At 34.9% G+C, this 22939-nt stretch overlaps 1 protein-coding gene across 8 annotated transcripts in view; it reads right to left on the minus strand.

Moving 5' to 3' along the window:
• PCDH9 (protocadherin 9) overlaps positions 1-22939 on the minus strand; it is a 920569-nt gene that overhangs the window by 524597 nt on the left and 373033 nt on the right. The window contains exon 4 of one of the 8 annotated variants that reach the window (XM_042927607.1): positions 9213-9238. The exons of the other annotated variants lie outside the window; for them this stretch is intronic. Coding sequence (XP_042783541.1) covers positions 9230-9238 — 9 coding nt within the window. The 3' untranslated portion in view covers positions 9213-9229. Of the gene's footprint in view, positions 1-9212; positions 9239-22939 lie in introns of those variants that run through there. 8 annotated transcript variants of the gene reach the window in all.

Raw genomic sequence — 22939 nt, forward strand, 5'->3', positions numbered from 1 at the left:
GGTAGACCAAAAGTAATTAATCTTCATTTTTTTCTCTATCTTTTGACATAAGTACTGCAAGTCATGTTCCTCCAATCTTAATTTCTCTCTGAATTTTCTGCTTAAACCCAATCAAGGTAATGCATTTAATGGCCAAATTACCAGTAATGAGAGACAAGGAAACGGTATGAACAGGAAAGATTTATTTGCATTATTCTTCATTTTCTTCTCTTGCCCATTGTGGCTGAGAACAGTTAAGTTCTCCCAGACCAAATTCTCAACACTTCTTCCCAAAAGATGGCACCATTGTTACCAACCTCTTGCTCCTGACTGTGTACTCAAACGTTGTGTAGAGCTTTTCTCTGGGATCTCTGAAATGCTGATTCCATTTACTTTTCCATATTGGTATGAAAAGATCCTTTGGTAACCCCCTGTATGAACTTCATTTCTTTTTAAACACTAAGTCATAGGACTCAAGGTGGTCCCTTATCACCTCTATCAGAACCACCCGGGACACATTTTAAAAATGCAGATTTTTGAACTCTATTTCAGACCTATTTGATCAGACTATCTGTAGGTGAAATCCATGGATCTATATGTTTTAAAATACACGGCCCTTAGATAATCTTGATTTATGCTAAAATCTGAAAGACAAAACAATTGCAGAGGGAGAAAGAGAGGAAGGGAGAAGAAGAGAATTCTTAAAAAAGCTTATCTTTTTATTATTAACACTAAATATTTTAAGAACATCTCAATTATTTGTGAATTTTGAACTTTAGGGACAAGAATATATGTGAAAGTCTATAGAATTATCTTCTTCAGGGTAATAGGGAGATGGGAAAAAATTGATCAGAAGTAACAAATACAGATGTGAAAAAGGTAGCTTACCCATCAAAATCAGAGGGAGTAGCGGTGAAAAGAGTTACTATTTAGGTAGGAAGATGTCCTGGCCCTAAAAGGCTCCCCTGGTAGAAAGGCTGTTTAGAAGGACTAGAAATCTTTCTGGTCCCCTCATTCCTTATTCTCAACTACTTCTTTCTTCCCAAACTTCTGATCACCATCTGTTGTTTTTTCTCCTCACTCTCTCACCAGATCCAAATTTTCTAAAGTTCCCTCCAGTTCCTTTCTCAGGCTTCCAGCAATGCCTTTGAGGCGGGGGAGTCTCCATACCCTCCAGGCATCAAGTGACTATGAGTATCTAACCAACTGAACTGGGGACATATATTTTTGTCATTCTACCCAGAAACCCTTGTCCCAAGGAAATATTGTTATAAAAGGTGATTCCAAAAGTACTATTGCTATTTTTTTGCTAGTCAAGTTTCACTATGAGATAAATGGGCTCGGAGAGGTTGGTCCAGGACATTACCCACTATGTTTAAATAATGAAACCTCTCAATGACTCACAAATGAACGTTAAAAAAACACGACTCATCCATGAATAATTTTTAATGGAAATATAGAGAAAAACATGAAATTATTTATATATCCAAAAATATGAATAAGAATATGGATGCATAATGTATACAAAGAGGGAAATATTATTTTACACTTGAATAGCATGTTCAAAGGTAACAAATAAAGCCTTGAACATGAGATTCAAAGATCAAAGGAGCACTAAAATGAAACATGCTTTTCTTTTAGTCACGAATGTTGCTCTGTTGTGAACAATTGAATATTGCATCCTTATAATGAGAAGGACGACATAGTGGTTAAGAGTTTGTAGTCTCTAGACTCAAGCAGACTGGTTCAAATCCTGACTAGTTCAGGTCTAGCTGTGACATTGTGGCATTATTTCTTTAAGCCTTTACTTTCCTACCTGTAAAAGAGTAGTAAAGGTAAGGTGGTTAAATAAAAAATAAAGTGCTTAATTCAGAACCTGAGCTGACATTTATTCAGTGGATGTTTATTATTATTATAAATCATCTCTGGACCATTGTTATCCTAGTGTAATGAAAAAAAAACTTTTTAAACATACAGATTATTTAGGTATAGTCAATCCTCATTATTCATTGATTCAGATATTTCATATTTATGAATTTTCCTACTTGCTGAAACTTATTTGCTATCTCAAAGTCTAATCACAGTACTTTTGCGGTCACTTTGGACATGCCCAGAGATTAAAAAATGTGAGTTGCCCAACACACATATTCCCAGCTGAAGTCAAAGTGTAAGCACTCTGCCTTCCTGTTTCAGCTCTCATTTTGTAAACAAGCATTTTTTTTCCCGCAGTCTATTTAGAGCCATGTTTTTTTGTGTATCTGTGCTTTCTGTTGTTGATTTTGCTGTTTAAAATGGACCCCAAGTATAGTGATAAAGTGCTGCCTAGTGTTCCTAAGCACAAAAGGGCTGTGATGTGCCTTCCAGAGGAAATATGTGTGTTAGATAAGCTTTGTTCAAGCATGAGTTACAGCGTTGTTGGTCACAAGTTCAATATTAATGAATCAAAAATATGTATTGCATAAGATGTCTTTAAATAGGAGCACATATACGACACAGTTATGTACTGATAATATATTAAAATGTTGTGACCAGAACCTCGTAGAGGCTATCTAGCCCTGTGTTTGCCCCAGGAGTAATGGTTCGGTATTCACAAATTCAGTGTTTGAGGCAACTTTATAGACTATGTAAGTACTGCAAATAATAAGAACCCAGATGTATTTCTTTCTAAATGGAAGTATAAATATGGAGTTTGAACATTTACTCACCACTAAATTCCTTTCTTCTACTTAACAGGTGACAAAGTATGAGTTAATTACAAAAGAAGTAAGAGTGGATTTGGTGTTATGCTACTAATGCTCATGAAAATATGACTAGTCTGTGTCCTGGGCTGATGTCCTTCTCATTTTATTATTTTTTCATAGCAGTAGTGTGGACTTAGTCCATGAGAGAAAAGCCACTTCTCTCATTTACCAAAAAAAAAAACCCAAAAACCAAAAAACAAAAAAAGATAATGTGATAAGGTGGGCAATCAGCTCTAACATACAGACCTTTGCCTTAAAACTAGTATTTCAGAAATGAATCGGGGCGCCTGGGTGGCTCAGTCTGTTAAGAGTCCGACTCATGATTTTGGCTCAGGTCATGATCTCACAGTCATGAGATTGAGCACTGCATCCGGCTCCGTGCTTCTCATGGAGCCTGCTTGGGATTCTTTCCCCCCCCCCCCCACCCCGTCCCCTCTGTGCTCGCATGCACGTGTGCTCACCCTCTCTCTTTCTCTCAAAATAAATAAATAAACATTAAAAAAATAAATGAATAATGGATCAGGATTGCCATGTTGTAACAATGTCTTGATTGATTGTTTCCTTAATATGTGCTAAGTGCTGACAAAGTACAAATGTCCTAATCTTCTGAGATGGGACCCACTGTTATTAGAAAACAATTATGGTTTTGGGGCATTTATTCATTTCCTGATTTTGCTAGACTTTTTTCTTAAAAAAATATAAACAACTTTTCAACTGTCCAAGGACTAAACTAATAGCTACTATTTATTGAGCTATTACACCAGAAACTATGTCAAACAGGATATATACATTTTTTCATGGCAACTCTATGAATTAGGTGTTATTATTACTGTTACTGTGCCAGCTTACTGACAAAACTAAACCAAACCAAAACAAAAAACAAAACCTAGAAAAAGTTAAGTAACTTGTGCAAGGCAAGTGTGTGAATGGTTAAGCAGTAATTCAAACCCTTAATGTATTTGTCTACTGTTCCTTCTGTTCTCTTCACTGAGAATGCAATTTTATGTGTACTTATATATGTATGAACATAAATATATATGCACTTATCTACTTGAGCAAAAGTGAGACATATATTATCATGGATAAGATCTATTGAAAGAGTGAAACATTAAGAATTCTGTAAGTTACTCTAAAAATAAAATAAAGAGATGAAATCATAAATCTCAAAACAGTGATAATAATGGTTCACAGTTTCTTTCTACAGAGAGATAAATGAGAAAAGGTGGATCATTTGAATGCATGATAGATATGGGTTTTTGGCTTCATAAATGTTGTTTTACTTTCAAATATAAGAATAAAGGATTTTCTTATTTTAGTCCTTTCCACAATAAGAAAGAATTTACTAACTTCAGTAACATGTATAGAAACATAAAATGTGATACTATTCTGCTACTTTCTAGCACACTGTAGCAGGTTTGACAGATGATAGATTAGCTTAAACTAAATGTTTATCACCATTTTAGAGATTATAAAAGAATAGTAAAATACACTGCACATCAAGAGAAATGGGAGAAAGTCGGAGATAATCTCTTTTTAACTTATGAGAGCTCAACTGCATTTAAGACATCTAGTGTTAGACCATAAATGTGAAAGACTAGTAATTAGTTTCTCTGATCACCTGAAAATAGGTTATCAACCACAATAAATAACTTATTTTTAAAATAATAGTTTTATGCCTGGAAAGTATTTTCTGAAACCTGTAGCAACAATGGTAGAAAGATAATTTTTTCCCTGTGTGTGTGTGCGTGTGTGTGTGTGTGTGTGTGTGCGCGCGCACGTATTTGTGGGGTTTTTTTGTTTGTTTGTTTGTTTCGGTTTGTCTTGTTTTTCAAGATATTATGAAGACTATCTCATTGTACTCCCTCCAGAACATCATGAATCCCTCTTAAAATTTTCATTACAGGTCTCTCAATCCCATCCCTTTGATTCAGGACAACTACCATAGGAACCCAAATTAGTAAGTGATGAAAGTCGGAGATGAGATTATGGGAATAGAATGTCCACTATAAATATGGATATTCAGTAAACATCCTAACATACATATCAGTAATGTTCATGCCAAAAGTGTGATACTCATCACCTGCTCTCTATACTTCTGTATTCCCTCCAAAAAGGTATCTCTACAATCACAATTTTCCCTAAAAACCAAATGCATTCACTCTTACTTTGGTGAGGGAGGGATTTACCTTGGAGTGGAGGGGCATGTACCTTTGAAGATTTATTGCTTTTTCATAAAAAATCTAATAAGGCCTTTCCTTTTAAAAAGTTCATATAATTGAATATAAAGAATTTATAGCAGTCCCTATATAACATTCAATCTCTTAAATTTTCTATCTTTTCCTTTTAACATAATTCCATAGTATTTAGTCTTTAATTTTTTAACTTTACTATTTTTCAAGAATTTAATCATGCCAATTAATTTCATCTAGCAGAGATGCTAAATTCTCCACATCTGTCTTAAATTCTGAGCTCTCAGAGTGTTAACAATATTTTATAGCAAAGTCTTTGAAGAGGTCAGAGGGTATTAGGAATCTTGTGCTTTACCATGAATTCAATCTATGTTTGACTTTTGAAGTTCAAATGCCTTTTTTTGCTTTGGGGCAAATGAGTATAATTCCACTGGTACATTTGGCTTACTGAAATCCTTTAGAAAATAAATGAGCAGTCAAGATGTGTTTGTTTGTTTGTTAGTTTGATTGATTAGCAATATATGTTTAAGGAGGTGGGAGTAGAAGAGATGAGGGAAAAGGATGTTAAGTGACCAGAAAGCAGTCTGTAAAAGAGCACCTGATCTACCTGTACACTATAGAAACCTGTACTGTTAAAAGCAGCAATGCTGGAGGTAACTAAGGAATGAATATAGACCTTTATTCATATTGCTTTGCTTATACCCTAATACAAAACATAGATTGTGCATCAGAAGTTTAAACACATTTTTTTTCTTCATTTTGGTCTGTATGTTCATTTCTCCTTTTGCTTCTCCTTCTATTCCTCCTTCTACATTTACTTACACCCAACCAATTCCAACTAGATAAGTGATATCAGATTATATATTATTATTTGATAGGGAGAATAAATATAGCAAATATTAAAGCTTGATAGATCATTTTCTCTTTGTGGTTATATCTTTGGAAATACCCACACACTGAAGGCAGAGCAAGTACCCCTCCAAACTCATACACCTATGGATAATATCTGTCTTGACCATAGCAATAGTCTTAGAACCTCAAACTGCTTGTGCAAGGGAAAAACAGGCCCTCAGCAGAAAATGCGCTTCTCCTTTATTTTGTGCCTAATAACCCAAGAGGCTTCACTCTATCAAAGTCCTGGAATGACTAAAATGTGTGGGATCTTTTTTTCAATTCAGTTAATTAATTCTTTAAAATAATATCTTGACTAGGAAAATAGTACAATTAAATTATTAAAGCCACCCTGACTTACTGTAAAGTTTAAATATGGTAAATTTATTCATTTTTCACTTGATTTGTTTTCTCTTTTGGTTCTTAGAGGAGACTCTATTTGAGAGGGTAGTCTGTTAATTGATCGGCTCCATTAACCTGAACAAATGATACAACAGTTACTTTCAAACACTTGCTAGAGTGATTTTTTTTTCTAGAAATCAAGTTTGATCCTAATAAAATATGCTGAAAATATTTCATTGTATTGCTTTGTTACAGGTAAAAGGTGTGCATTTTTTAGTATGACATGAAAGTGGCATATGGCTTATGTTCTTGATAAGCCATTATGTTTCCAAATCCATGTCTTTTACCATGTCCACACACAATAGTCCTGCCATACTGATTTATTCAGATTCAGATTAAGTCCACAGCTGCTAATGTATACTTTTCCCTCCATCTGGAATTCGCTTCCTTCTTTTTTTTTTTTTTTTTTTTTTTTTTTTTTTTGGCCTGACTCCTATATTTTAAGAATCAGTTCAAATTTCAACACACTTCTGAAGTTTTCTCTGCCCTGCCACTTAAGGATTACCAATCTCCACAGGACAGAGTTTGCATGTTTTTCTGGATGTTCTCAGAGCTCTCTGTTGTCTTCCATTTTAATAATTCTCATATGCTCTAATGGTTTGTTTATGTGTCTGCCTCCTTGATTAGGTAACAACTCCTCACACCTCCATCGATTCTTCCTTCACAGTGTTTAGGAGAATGTCTGGCTCAGACTAGACACTAGAGACTTGATGCCTCATAAAGCCCCTCCCATTCTCTCTCCTACTTCCTCTGATATCAATTGTATTATGTCTACATATTCATTGCACAGTTTTATTCAATATTTTATAGCAATTAATGGTGAAAGCGAGCTTCGGGGAGTCTACTAGTCAGTGCTCTGAATATCAGATATTTGGAAAGATCTTTTCAAAACAAAAGCATTTGTGTATGGCTTTATCCATATCACCTTCCTGAATATGTGACCATATCAAATCATGATTTTTAGAAAGAACAACCAATGGCTATTTGGCTAGCTTATGCATTTAAAAGGAGAAATTACAAATAAAACTTTTCTTTATCCAAATTACTAAATAGATATCCGTACTTCAAATACATTTCATTTTTCAGAAAACTTTCTATTTGTTGCCTAACTTTCTATTTGTTCTCTGAGTTCCCTAACTCAGAGCTCTATTTCACCAATATTAACATTTCCTTTTTCGTGTAAATAGGAACTCTGATTCATTGTTCTTTTGTTGGCATTTCTTCATATTAATTTCTGTTAGTATCTGCATTTGAATGAAAAGATCCTTTGTAGGGCCAACATTTAACCAACACGTCAGCTTAAATTGCAGTTAAAGGATAAAGTTTAGATGAAGTAGATTAGCTTTATGAAATATCTCATAAAAATCATCTTTAAGTTTTATAGTCAGTCTTTAAATGCTCTCAAGAACAGAAAGCCTGAATGTTTTCAGGCACAAAAATCATTTGTGTGCAATTTTACAGAAGAAATTTGGTGATTAAACTGATATGTAATACTGCTTCTGGTGAAATAATATAAAGAAATCAAATAAAGTAATTTCTTCTTGTGTTAATTACTAACCTGATTGTGAAGACATTTCTAAAACAGAAATTTTAAAATTATTTTAAGAAAATACAGCATAAGGATAACTATATAGTCTTAGAAAAAACTATGTGGAGCAATACACTCTGGTGTAACTGCCAAATAATTGCCGATTGCTTTGTAAACCTTTGACTTTATGGAAATGCAATTCTACTAATAAAACGTGTCGCTTTGTTATAACTTAAAGGTGTACAAGGTCATATGAATGTAATGAATTTTTAAATTTAAAAAATTTACGAACATCTACAGCATAGTTTTATTATGGCCTGATGTATTTTAGGTCCTCAGTCTATTTCAGTACAAGATGGGTTGGATTGCAAAGAAGTATATATGGCAATCAAGAGTTGGCCAATCAGTTAATGCTACACAAATGACAAATCAAGGTTTCTCAGAGTAAAGAATTTCCATTTCCTAACAGTGTCAATGTCTAGACCATTCTAACAATATATGTCCTAAGTGGCATCTATTCTTTTTCTCTGTTCAACAATTTATTTTTGTTTCTTTTTAAATTTAAATTCAAGTTAGTTAACATATAGTGTAGTATTGGTTTTAGGAGTAGAATTTAGTGATTCATCACTTACATATTATACCCAGCGCTCATCCCAACAAGTGCCCTCCTTAATGCCCCTCACCCATTTAAGCCATCACCCCCTCACCTCTCCTCCAGCAACCCTCAGTTTGTTCTCTGTAATTAAGAGTCTCTTATGGTTTGCCTCCTTTTCTGTTTTTATCTTATTTGTCCTTCCCTTCCCCTATGTCCTGTTTTGTTTCTTAAATTCCACACGTGAGTGAAATCATATATCTGTCTTTCTCTGACTGACTTATTTCACTTGGCATAATACACTCTAGTTCCACCCACGTTGTCGCAAATGGCAAGATTTCATCTTTTTGATTGCCAAGTAATATTGCATTGTAGGTACATACCACACCTTCTTTACCCATTCATCAGTCAATGGGCATTTGGGCTCTTTCCATAATTTGGCTACTGTAGATAATGCTGCTATAAACATTAGGGGTACATGTGCCCCCTTTGAATCAGAATTTTTCTATTCTTTAGATAAATACCTAGCAGTGCAATTGCTGGGTCATAGAGTAGTTCTATTTTTAATTTTTTGAGGAACCTCCATACTGTTTTCCAGAGTGACTGCACCGGTTTGCATTCCCCCCAACAGTGGCATCTGTTTTGGGCATAGGACCAAAAAGGAGAATCTTTTCACTCCTGACTTACACGAAAGAAGCCAGTGTTTGTAAGACCTCAGTATATCAAATGTTATATGAGCATTAGCAGCAACCTGCGGAGCAATGCCACGTCAGCACCTTGTTGGGCTAGGGAAGGCTTGCTGCCTTTGGCCCAGGGTCCAGCTAGCAGGCAAGCAGAGCTGACACCAGTCTCTACTCAAGTTTGGCAGAAAACCAACATGAGGCAGTGTGGGAAGATCCTGTCAGTGCTACTGGATCTGAAAAGACACAGAAAAATTCACATTCCAAAGCTGTCGGCTTGCAAGCTTTGAGCAGAAATAAAGCCTCACTTTAAGAATGTAAACAAGGACTGTGAAGGTCTTGCTATCTAAAGATATAAGCATGCGAGAAGCCCTCTGGCAGCTTGAACGTGGTGAGGCAGTGGCAAACCCCACACCCCGTTGTGAGAATAAGCCTACCTTGGAGACTCCTGGCACTGTCTTCTTCCTACGAAGTACTTTCCCTGTGATTGCAATGGCAGATTCTTCAAAAGAGTAAAACAGAGGCCTGTCGCTTTAGAAGCAACGGCAGTCTCTCTGAAAGAATCAGTTTGGCATTTCCAGGGGAAAGGTCATCTCTTTACACCTCTGAAGAGGATATAGATAACAATAATAGAAAGAATATCAGGCATGAAAAGCTACATTTTCCTAGACCCCTAAAGGAAATCATGACACAGCTGCAAAGCTGGTACTAGGAGCCAATGCACTAATTTATCCCACTTCAGTGCATCGACTTTCCTCTTCTGTGAACTGGCATCCCAGCTGGGAAAAGAAATATTTACTGAGACTTGCTGAATTTTATTTACAGATCTAGCGGACTCCTTCTAAGTTTCAAAGAAGAGATACTTCTAGTGTTGGTGAGATATGGGGCGGTGTGAAAATCACCCAAACGTACTTGAAAGATAGCACTCTCGTGACCTAAAGGGTAATATCGAGTTAAGTGTGGCACTTTGTGTTCATCCAGCATAAATATCAGTGCCAAAGCAATCACATGGAGGGCCCTTGGGAGACTGGGGTGATAAATCAGAACTTGGAAGGAAGCTTCCAAAATTACCCTGATTGCAGTGCCCTAGGAACAACTGATTGAGGCCTCTATTAGAAACTTTTCCCTATTAGAAAATAGAGAAATATTTTGTCACACGTTATTTAAAAGATCTGCATTGTTACAGACATTCCTATTCAATTATTTATATATCCTCTTTCTGGTAAATCTCATCTGATTCTTTCTCCTTTCTAAATGTCACGAGTTTCACTCTCCCATTGGCACTGATGTTAACATTTGAAGGGGGGAAAGGTTGTACTTAAGTTTAATAGATTTCATATTTAATAATGTAGTCAATAAAGTCTGCCCACTTAATCAGTCAAAGGCTATTCCATTCTGGACACTAAATGCCTCCAGTGAGCCATGCTGTTTCCATTACATACAATTCACCCATTATTCTCAGCTCTTAAAAAAATATTTTAATATTTCCAGAGCTTTACTTATCTATAAATAAATAAAATGGCATTGCTTTTATATAAATGAAATAGTGCTGATATTATACGTTATCATTAACAAAATCACAGAGCAAGGAAAGAAACTGAAATCTATATGGGATTTGAAGAATTTACAGCACTTGTGGAGAAGCAATCCTTGTAAACTTTTATAACCTTTCCTTTATTGCAACAAAGATTCTTTGCTTGACCAAACTTAAGTCAGGCTCTTGAACCTTCCTCTAGGTTCGTCTGTGCACTTTCTTGCAAATCCAAGTTATCCGATCACTCTGAATATCTGATCAGTTTCCTCATCCTCCACCATCCCTAGGTGACATCTGATCACCCTGGCCTGTCTTCAGTAATAACCCTGTTAGGTTGCTTTAGCCAGAACCCCAATTAACCTCTGATATTTTCTCCTAGTAGTCTTCCAACCACTGACCCTCCCACCCTACTCCTTGGTTATAAATTCCCACCTGCCCAAGCCATATTCAGAGTTGAGTCCAATCTCTCTCTCCCATTATAAATGCCATTGCACTGGTCCCTATACCTATTGCGATGCTCCTGAATAAAAGTCTGCCTTAACATCTTTAACAAGTATCATTGATTTTTTTAACAATTGCAACTTCCCATTTTATAAAAGGTGGGCTGTAAAAGTGAAAACAAAAGATTCCATAACCAGCCATACACTCTAACATTTTCATCTATTATTTGTTTTGCATTCAACTTTACAGCAATATACCACCATTAGTCATAGTAATATTACTCTAAGTGGTATTAGCAGTATTGCTCTATTGCCTTTATATTAGCTTTGTAGCCATTTAAATAATATGTTCTCAAACCTCAATTACTAATACCTAGCAATCTTTAGAGAAAGGGACAGTGTATGTCTAAGCATTTTTTTTTCCATATCTTGTAGGTGTTCTATTAACTTAAAAGGGAGTGAATGCAAAAAAGAATCACTTGGAAAAAACTTTGATTTTAAGCCAGGAAAAAACCTATTCAGTGATATGTGTTTCTGGAGAGTAGGTGGAGGCTTGTAAGTTGTACTAAGTCTAGTGATTTTGAGAATAAAAATCCTTTGCTGTTAACTTTTTCTGTTCCAGAGAAACAAAGGACTTAAATCCCCTACATCATACTCTGTCCTGGTACTCCCATATCCTTCTGCTGTACAGACAGCCTGCACCCAAATGGCTGCTAAGTGCAGATCTTTGACTCAGAGTTAATATTGACAGGTGTCTTTAGCTATTGCTAGTGTTTATTTTGCACTGTGAAGGAAATTAGTTGTTTACTCTTTTCATTATCTGTTTTAAACTATCTGACATGTAAATTGTTAAGGAAATGAAGCCCACTTTTGTTTCCCTAGTTCATGAAGTTTTAGTTGAGGGTTTTCCTTCTCAAAGTATCTCTTAATGGGATTTAAAAAATTATTAATGTTTATTTATTTTTGAGAGAGAGAGAGAGAGAGAGAGAGAGAGAGGGTGCAAGTGGGGGAGGGGCAGTGAGAGAGGGAGACACAGAATCCAAAGCAAGCTCCAGGCTCTGAGCTGTCAGCACAGAGCCTGATGCAGGGCTCAAACCCACAAACCGCGAGACCATGGCTGGAGCTGAAGTCGGACACTGAATCGACTGAGCCATGCAGGCGTCCCTCAAAATATCTCTTAAAATAATACTCCAGATTGTGTGGATTCATTTGCATGCAGGATATCCTCCCTGCCTATATAGCCTTCATTGCATTTGTCACTCTCCATTATAATGATGTACCCATACTTCTCCCAAACTACTCTGTAAGTCCCTTAAAGCCAGTAATTTTTAACATAAAGAGATGGAATCATTTGCCCACAAAAATTATTACTATATCATATGACATGAGCAATCTAGATTCACGAAATGAGCACATTTCCCTCAAGAAAGAATCCCCTGTGACTTGCATCATTGCTGTGTCCAAGGTTTTCAACTAAATATGTATTCGCAACTCACTATTTTGTCATCCTCCAGCACACCCTAGTAAGAAAATGGTGGCAAGCAAGAACGTTTTGAGAACGAATTATGAAATAAAAGCTAAACAATGAGAAAATTAATGGTCTACTTTTAGACATTTGGGAAGATGTAACTTTCCAAAACTGACAGTTTTTAGCAGCTCACCACAAGTAAAAAATCCTTACCTCTGCAATAATTTATCTGTAACAGGGGAAAGTTGAAAGTCACATTTTCAAAGTCATAACATCCTATTGCTTTAAAAGTAGTTGATATCACTCAAACATGTAAATATTCCTACTCAGAGGTTAATTTAGTTGTCTCATAGGGCTGGAATAAGGTTTAAAAAAAAAACAAAAAGCAAAGCAAAAAACAAGGTCTGAAAACAGACTGCTTAGATTCCAATTCTGTCTCTGTCCTCTCTGGTCATATAATCCTTAGAAAAGTTACTTGCGTCTGGGTGGCTCAGTTGGTTAAGCGTCTGACTTCAGCTTAGGTCCTGATCGCACAGTTCGTGGGTCTGAGCCCCACATTGGCCTCTGTGCCGACAGATTGAAGCCTGGGGCCTGCTTTGAATTCTGTGTCTCCTTCTCTCTCTGTGTCCCTCCCCAATCGCACTTTGTTTCTCTCTCAAAAATAAATAAGCATTGAAAAAAAAAAAATTTAAAGAAAAATTACTTAACTTCTCTAGGCTTCAGTTTGCTCATCTGTTAGATAGTGGCAAAATAATAACCATGTGAGAATTTGGCTTTGAGCATTAATTGAGATAATGAAGGGAAAAAACACTTAGCATACTGACTAGCAAATAATAAATGATCATTGGGACAAATCCTAGGAAATCAATTTTCTGAATTTTGGTTTTCCAAAACAAAACATATGACTAAGCATATTCTGAAACTGACTTATTGGGATAATATCTAATAATAATAATAACAACAATAAAGCCACTGTATGAACTATGTGACATAGACAATTTCCAGGGAGCCTAATCACTATAGGATATTATAGAAAATTATAATACAAAAAGTGCTTTACAGTATTATAGGAAATTATAGTGCAGACATTCTGCATTTTTATTTCTCATTTTCATGGTAACAGTGGAAACATTTCCAACATTCTTTGGTCATTGAGCCACCAATTTTCGAGCCTAACTCAGTGCACCTTCCTCCCTCAGAAAGCAGGACTAGAAAGAAAAACAGATATTAGGTGCTTTGAAACAAGATCAACTTAGGTCCGAATTCTATGTAGTTTTCTTCTTTTGTTGTCATAGTTGAAGCCACTTCATAAAAAAAGTGATTATAAATTATTTACTATCAATATCTCATCATATCACTACCAAAGCACACTTAAGATATTTCTTTAATTTATATTTAACTCTATCCAAAATTGGTGAGCAAACTGTTTGACTCTAGAGCCAACCCTGCATATTCTTTCCTGCCTACAAAATTTCTCATGCAATGCTCTCTCTCCCAATAATCAGTAGGCCCCCTTTAGTATTTTGCAGGTGGCTGGCCTGCACTGCCTGTTTGTTTGTGTTTCAGAAGTTAAACTGTGAGCATTAATCAGATCTGAGAGTGTTTTATTTTGCGTGTTGTTTTAAAAATGCAAATACACTTGAAAGCGGCCCAATTGCTTGGAAAGTACCAAAAAAGAACAGTTACTGAACAAAAGTGCTAAGGAAGAAACCCAACACATGTTCTCAATCACTTTGTCATGGTGGAAAGTTGGAAAAAGGACAAGAGGTGCAGAACAGGAACAAATACAAGATTTTAAAAGCAAATCTTTCCTTCAGATTGAGTTTTGCAAATATGTTAAAAATTGAAAGTATGTATCACTAAAACAGAACTTTAACACATTTTTTATCCCTTTACTTTTATTCTTTTCCTAAAAATATATTGTCTAAATAGTTTCAGATCATGGTAAAGGATTTTAGGGTCAATTTTTAAGTATAATTAAAATAATTTATCCTTAAGCAAGTTACAGGCACATTATGATCCTTGTGCTTATTATCCTCATTAATGATCACTTCAGGTGGATGGGTGCATTTGCCTCACAAAAGAATACTAATAATATATTAATAGAGCATTCAATTCCAGAATGATGTAGCCTTTATTTCTGTATGTAGTCAATTTTTTTTCTTTACAATTTTAACCATTTCCTTATGTGCTGTTACAAATTGCTGTGATTTATATTACCAAAAGGACTCAATGGTTTTGAGTGATTAGAACCTATTGGAAAAAAATGATGTGTTTTGGTCTTTATTAGCTTTTATTTTACAGGGGCAGCTTTAATTCTTTGACTTTTTCATAAGTCAGAAGCATCAGTCAATATAGAGTAGATCATTTTCAGTGGGTCTCTGCTAAGACACGCCACAAAGTATTTTCCCTATCACTTAGGGATGCCTGATGAACATAACGTAGGATGAGTTAGGAGCGTCCATTTCTTTTTCAAAATGCTATTATTATAAAGGCTCTCCAGTGTGGTAGACATTATTTTCATATTATGTTTCTTCCAAGTTACTTCTAAACTCTTGAAATACAGCAACTGTATCTGGAAGTCACATGTAGCAATGTCAACTGGTTGAGTTTTAAAAAGCTATATATTTTTTAAAATGTATACCTTATCTGTTGTCAAACAATCATTTGAACCAGAAATTTATATGGTCTAATGAAGAATTAAAGATTATCGCTAAGTTGTATGGTTTCAAATTCATTCATTTAGTACAAATTTTCACTTAAAAGTGGGTCTTTACTGGGGCGCCTGGGTGGCTCAATCCATTATATGCCTGACTTCAGCTCAGGTCATGATCTCATAGTTCGTGGGTTGGATCCCCACGTCAGGCTCTGTGCTGACAGCTCAGAGCCTGGAGCCTGCTTTGTATTCTGTGTCTCCCTCTCTCTCTGCCCCTCCCCTGATCATGCTCTCTTTCTCTCAAAAATAAATAAAAGTTAAAAAAAATTAATCAATAAATAGGGGTGCCTGGGTGGCTGAGTCGGTTGAGTGTTCAATTTCAGTTCAGGTCATGATCTCGTGGTTCATGAGTTCAAGCCCCTCATCAGGCTCTGTGCTGACAGCTCAGAGCCTGGAGCCTGCTTTGTATTCTGTGTCTCCCTCTCTCTCTGCCCCTCCCCTGATCATGCTCTCTTTCTCTCAAAAATAAATAAAAGTTAAAAAAAATTAATCAATAAATAGGGGTGCCTGGGTGGCTGAGTCGGTTGAGTGTTCAATTTCAGTTCAGGTCATGATCTCGTGGTTCATGAGTTCAAGCCCCTCATCAGGCTCTGTGCTGACAGCTCAGAGCCTGGAGCCTGCTTCAGATTCTCTCCCTCTCTCTCTGCACCTCCCCTGCTCACACTCTGTCTTTCTCTGTCTCTCAAAAAAATAGTGAATATTAAAAATATAAAAGTACAAAAAGGTGGGCCTTAATTAATTAATTCATTTCCATTACTAAGTATAAAAATATAGACGATAGAAGGTGTGGAGTAGATTGCTTTGTTATGATGAGAAGAAAGAGAAACCAGAACACTGAAAGAAGAAAAGGCAGGAATAAATGTTACATGAGATACATTTGGAATCTTTGTTTTATGAGAATCTGTTTCTATTTCATCATTTCTATAGGTATCACTATGTGGGGCAAATATATAATCTTGGGGAAAAAAACTTGCTCACATTTATATTAACACCACCACTCTGCAGTAGGGAGGTATACTAAATTTCTGACAGTTTTAAAACCCAGCAAGCAAAACACAGTTATTCTAAGACAATGAATGTTAATATTAGAAATCCAAAAGCTAGATCTGTATGGTTCTCAAACTCTTTATGGTAATGATCAAATCAGTTTCTTGTGCTGCATTTTTTGTATTCACCACTTAATAAGACTGAATTGTTATCCTGGTTTTATTTTTTAGGCCTTTTATTCTGAAACTCACACAAGAAGAAAGAGCAAACCAAAAGATAAGTGATCATTTTCTTGTTAGTGGTTATCTCCCAGACCCTGAGGATTCATCATAAAGAAAGTGTTACTCATGGTTGGTCTTCATTTAAGTTAAAATCCCATTAAACTATTTCCCAATTTCTATTGAGGCACACACCTAATGATTATTAATGTTCTTTCTGGTGATGTTTATGAATGCGGAACCAGGGAATAATTTGTCTCAATAAGAAAAACTAAGACTGTAGAATGATCTTTAGGTATCTAAATATTTAAAATACCTCATTGCTATCTTTAAGTAATATTTCCTCCCTTTAGGGAGGCTGTAGAGTACAATGTTGAGTAACTGAATAGTATATGATTTAATATTTTTGTATGAATCATAAAATGTAAAAGACAAAGCAGAAGCATGGATGTGTGATGAGAAGAGTTACAATTTCAAAAAGTTTAGAAACATGAAATGTGCTGAATAATTGAAAGTTGCTGAATAACTGGAAGTTAGGAGAAAAGTAATTGTTAAACATGCTATTAAAAAAAATCCATAATGTATGATCATAGATGTATATCAAGCTATCATCTATCTTTGTTGACTTGAATTTTGCTATTGTTGAAAAGTAAGTCTTTCAAAATCATTGGTAATGTAAATCCGTAGGAGTCAAGTAAAGCTCATTGACATGAACATTTTCTGCCTCTACGAAGTATAATCCACTTTTTGAAACTATACAAATATTAGTATTTATTCTTTCATTTTTCCTTTTGAAATCATATTAAGGGCACGTGGGTGGTTAGGTGTCTGACTCTTGATTTAGACTCAGGTGATGATCTCACGGTTTGTGGGTTCAAGCTTTGAGTTAGGCTCTGCACTGGCAGCATGGAGCCTGCGTGGGATTCTCTCTGTCTTTCTGCCCCTCCCCCACTGAGTGTGTGCACACGTGTTCTTTCCCTTTCTCTCAAAATAAATAAACTTTAAAAAATAAAAAATAAATAAAATCAGTTATTAAAAGTCTGTAGTTATTTTTGTGAGTTGCTGAATAAATGTGGATTTCAATTAATTTGATTCTGATTAATTAAAAGTTTATAGTATGTAGCCAGTCACATATATATAATTGATAGATAGTTAAAATGTACATTATTTAAATAATAAATTAGCTAAAGTGACTCTCTAAATAGGTCTCCTAGACTGGTTTACTGTCATAACATAAATGCCAAAACATAATGAGTGATTCAAATTTCACTGATATACTATGACATTTGACAGTTAATAATGGGTTCCTGAAACTGCTGCTAAAATGTAATATGCAGTACAAATTTAGCATGGCTAGATTCAATATTAGTCTATGAAGATAACAGTACAATGGGGCAAATTAGGTAATTTTACCATGACAAAATACTATAATTAGTTTTATAATTACATTTATTTACATGGCAAATTTCAAGAACACTAACTGGTTTTCAATTCATCGTCAACATTTTTATAGTAGATAATATACAATTATATGAAATACTACAATCATTTAAATTATTGGTTGAGGTTTTCATATTCTCTTAACAGAGGCATTTACCCAAATATACCAACATACCTTCCTTTCACATATTTTTAACAAATGTTTGAGGAATACCAACCTTGTGCAAGAAAAGAAATAATTCAGAACTATAGGAACAAAAATGTGTTGAGTGTTCTGTAAATGGTATTTATACTATTTTTCTGTCATGTTATGAGTTAGAAACATCACAGACATGAATCCTGTGATTCAGACTGAATAAGGGCCAAAGATAGATACTGGGCGACTGCACTGTGTGTGCGAAATAAACTTGCTGTTACAGACAATGATTTGAAGACATATGGTATAAGGGTATATGGCAGAAGTTGACTGGCTCCAGGTGATAACTTCTGTTCACTTCAAGGAGAAGTTGGGAAAAATACAGTTTCCACCTGATTTAGTGAACAGGTATTTATTACATGTCTACCATGTACCAGGCGCCATGCTAAGAAGTGCAGAGTTTTAAAACATGAGAAAAAAAACTGGCTCTTTTAAAAAATGTATAAACTGTGTGATTACAGAGGTCTAAGTCAACTGACTACACGCTAAATTTAAGATTCAATCAAGCCACACAAGATTTTCATTTATGAGTTATTTGATGAAAGTAACCGTAGACCGTGCACCTTTTCTAGGTCTACAATTGACAGTCATGACGAAAAGCTGCCCACCATAAGATGTCCTTCATCACAATTTCTGCTCTCTTACTGAAGATTGAACATTTAAGAGGGGATTCTCAGATGACAAAATTAATACTGAGTTTAACAATTAGCAGCAGTAGCAACAAAGAGAAGTTTTAAGAGCATCCTCGTCCTAACAGAGTCCTAATCATTATCATTGTCCATAAAGTAACATTTACTGAAGGTCTACAATGACCCAGATGCTGAATACATTATTTGTTGTATTTGTGCAGACTTTCAAGGGGGAAAAAATTGAAGCTTAGAGTGGTCAAATACATTGTTTAAAGTTTTACTTCTAGCACGCAATAGACATGGGATTTGAACACAGATTTCTTGGACTGTAAAGGCTGGAATTTCCCATTTCCATCCTGTTTACCTTCCCATCTATCTTGCTCATATGTTGTGCTCTAGTAGAAATATTTTGAACAATGATAATACTCTTACAGGAAACTGAGGATTTATTCTGCATACCTACATATTTAGTTTTTATATAAGACATGTTATATTGACATTTTGCTGTTGGTCAAGTATTTGTTCATTCCACTTGAATTTGCAAAACCTTGTCAGCCTCCCCACCCTACACACATGCACACGCGCATGCACACACACACACACACACACACACACACACACACACTTAGACACATTCCTGTCATACTTTCCTTACTTTATTCACCATTGTTTCTCTGGTAACTAGAGGACTGAAGATAGATTATGGCCTCAAATTTCTGGATGGAAAGGAGGAAAAGTAGAGAAGGGAGGGTTGGGTCTATAGAGGGGAACTGAACTCCAGTTAAAACACAATTATCTTTAATTCCTCTGTGAGCACAGAGGATAAGAAAAATAAACTGATCATCATGGTTTACTGCTGGTTGTGAATTTGTTTCTTATTGCTTCAAAACTGGATTTTTGTGACAGTCTTGGTCATTCATCTTTCTGAATCAGGATTAGATATACTCTAATTCCTCTGTCCATACTGTGTTCAGAGTGGTCTTCTGCCATACCTGTATGCCCAAGTCACTATCAGCTTAAATTTCTTATTATTTATATTTACCATGTTATTTACATTGATTATTGATATTGGTCATATATTGATCTGCCCCAGTACAATTTAGGTCTTTCAAGACTTAATTCCAGTCATTTTTATAAAATCAAACTTTTTTTGTTAATGCTAATTTATCTCTTTTTTTCTACATTTATTATTCTTTTTGTCTGAAATAGTCTGCCTTACCTTTACTGCATGGCAAATGTCTCATCCTTCCAGACACAAGTCAAACTTTATCTCCCTTAAATGACTTCTTCAAGTCTCCTAATCAGAATGAGTGACAATTCTTTCTACACATACCTCTAGCATATTTGTAAAACAGTGTTTTGATTATTTTAACATGTCTATCTACTACCAGTCTTTGAATTCTTATAAAATTATCTTAAAGTGCCAGATGTTGAAGATTCTCAATAAAGGACATATGGTAAAAACAGTGGTATGAACCAAATCTAGGGAAAGTATCAAAATTAATGATGTTGCTATTATAAATCTTTGATTTCAAGGGGTTGAAATATACCTTTCACTATGTGTCACAACTATTTTATTATCAGACCTAGCCAAGTAAAATACAATTATATTCATCTCTTTAGTGATGATTCATATGGAAATGTCCATACTCATATGGAAACATAAAGATTTTGTTTGTTCGTTTTTATCTCCAATGTTGACCCACCCTTTCTGATTGTAGTTGTGATGAATAAAACTGAAATAATTTTAGCATATCTGGCCATATCCATGTCCCCAGAATATATCTAACAAGGCTATATTGTTTGGAAGAGCATTAAGTATCTGGTAATTCCTCATAAAATCACATAGTCCTAGAAAAAAGATGGGTGTGGCAAATTAAAAAGCCCACAAACAGTACGAAGATGAGTTAAATAAAAGAAAATAAGTTTTTAATCAAATATTTTATCTATATTAACACTTCTAAAGATATTATTTCTTATTTTCTTCATATCAAATTCTTCAGTGAGGCCAAGTAAAAAGTATGTATGAAAGCCAATATAATTTCCAAGGATGGTTATGAATCAAATTCATAAAACTTCAAGTTGAAGTGGGATTCAACTTGAAAGTCGTTAAAATTAAATAAATATGTTCAAATATATTGGCCAATATATTTTTTCTACTCCTTTGTCTAGTTACAATCTACTTTAAGAATGTACTTTATGAAGTCAAAAATGTTTTTCACAATAATATCTGTAAACCTTGATATAGAGTGGTTGAAGGGATGGTGACAACAGACTTAATAAATATAGAGATTTATGGTGCCATTTTCTATGGATAATTGTAGGAAGGAGGTACTTTCCAATTTTTAAATTTAGAAGTCTAAAAACTTGAGTTCTGGAGCGCCTGGGTAGCTTGGTCGGTTAAGAGACCTACTTCAGCTCAGGTCATGATCTCACGATTTGTGAGTTCAAGCCCCTCATCAGGCTCTGCGCTGATAGCTCAGAGCCTGGACCCGGGTTCAGATTCTGTGTCTCCCTCTCTCTGTTCCTCCCCTGCTCACACTCTGTCTCTCTTTCCTTCAAAAATAAATAAACATTAAAAAAATGTTTTTTAACTTGAGTTCTAACATCTACCATATTTATGTGTATATAGATACATTTTAAGGTTACCATTAAAAAATAGATAATTATATAAAGCATTTCCTTTTTTTATTATTTATTCTGAAAAAAAGAAACATCACCTTGATAAGAAAAAAAGTCAACTTAATCTATATCTGAACAGGATTCTCTTTTTGTAAACAACATTCATGAGTCAGTCTACTTATGTTATTTTATGTTATTATGGCCTGCTATGAAATGTCACCATAATACCCATAAAAATTTTTTTTAAAGTAGGAGGATGCCATTTTCATATTTAAAATATGCATAAGCTATTTTCTCTCATTACTTCATTCTACATTTTAAGTATAGAGTCTTAAGCATTTAAAATGGAAGGAATAGTGAATGCCAAACAGTCCAATTTACCTTTTAACATGAGAGATGCATTTCCAAAGAAAGGAAGCTCATTACAAGCTGTTCTGTTGTAGGATATTTTTCCTTTCTATAATTTTCCTTCTAATGTGGTAGGCTTTTTTCCTAATCTCCAGGCACTGGTCCATGAATGCCATAGATTTGGTTCATTTTATTTTCCCAGGATAATCTTTTTCAATATTTGAAGATATATAGAACATACACAGTTCCTTCTCCCACCCTCTCTCCCCCAGCTTCCCAAGTCTTCTGGATGATATATCATCCCTGGTTGAAACAGGAAATGGAGTCCAGACCACAACTGTCCAAGTTTACCTCTTTTGCATATACTTTCCGCTCTAGCAATGCATCTTTGAAAGTTTGGTGCCCAGAGTTGAAGGTAAAACTCTAAACAGGATTTGACTACCCCAATATAAAGTCAAATCATTACATTCATTGCACAGGCCCAGAATATTTCTTAATCTGGTCCAAGAAAATATCACCATCTTTCAGAAACAATGTAAACCTACTAGATTACAATGAATTATGATATGATGAATTTAACATTCCGAATCTTATCACTTGACCCATTGCAAAGCTAGATCAAATGCATTTTCTAATTATATTCCTCTTCAGCTCTAATGCATATGTAGAATATCACACATAAAACAGTTAATTTTTTCTTTGTTATTCCAGTCACTTAGAAATTTTCTTCATCCTGATTCTGTCATCTACCTTTTTATATTTTACTTCACACAACATGCAGATATGATAAACATACTTTCTGGATCTTAGTCAAAGTCAGTAATAATGTAAGGCTAGACTAAACTAGGATCAGAAGCAGTACCGTGTTGCATAACAATATGTGGAACTCTTTCAGCTTTACACAGCCATCACATGGAAATAATTATAATATAATGGAGCTGTCACAACTAAGAAAGATAAATGAGAATTCCTAGGGAAATATTTGGCTTAGAATAGGTGTTTGCTAAAATATACTTGGTATGATTCTTTTGAGGCCAAAACACTAAACAAGATTCATTTCACTGAATAACACTCATTTAACTGGGCATCTGGAGGTTTGAAGACTTCCCTAAGTATCCAATCCTCTATAAATTGTTGAAAATTTTCAAACTTTTAAAAGTTCATTAAATTATCTTTTTAACAGTATTTTATAGATGAGGAAATTAAGAGATTCCACATGCAAAAGTGTGCACACGTGTTTGTGTGTGTGTGAGAGACAGGAAAGGAAGAGTCTATCAGAATTCTGGTATCTTTTGGAAAAACAATGTTTCATAAGTACATGAAATAGAAAAATTAGCTT

This window comes from Panthera leo, chromosome A1 (genome assembly GCF_018350215.1).
Source record: "Panthera leo isolate Ple1 chromosome A1, P.leo_Ple1_pat1.1, whole genome shotgun sequence".
Classification (NCBI taxonomy): domain Eukaryota; kingdom Metazoa; phylum Chordata; class Mammalia; order Carnivora; family Felidae; genus Panthera; species Panthera leo.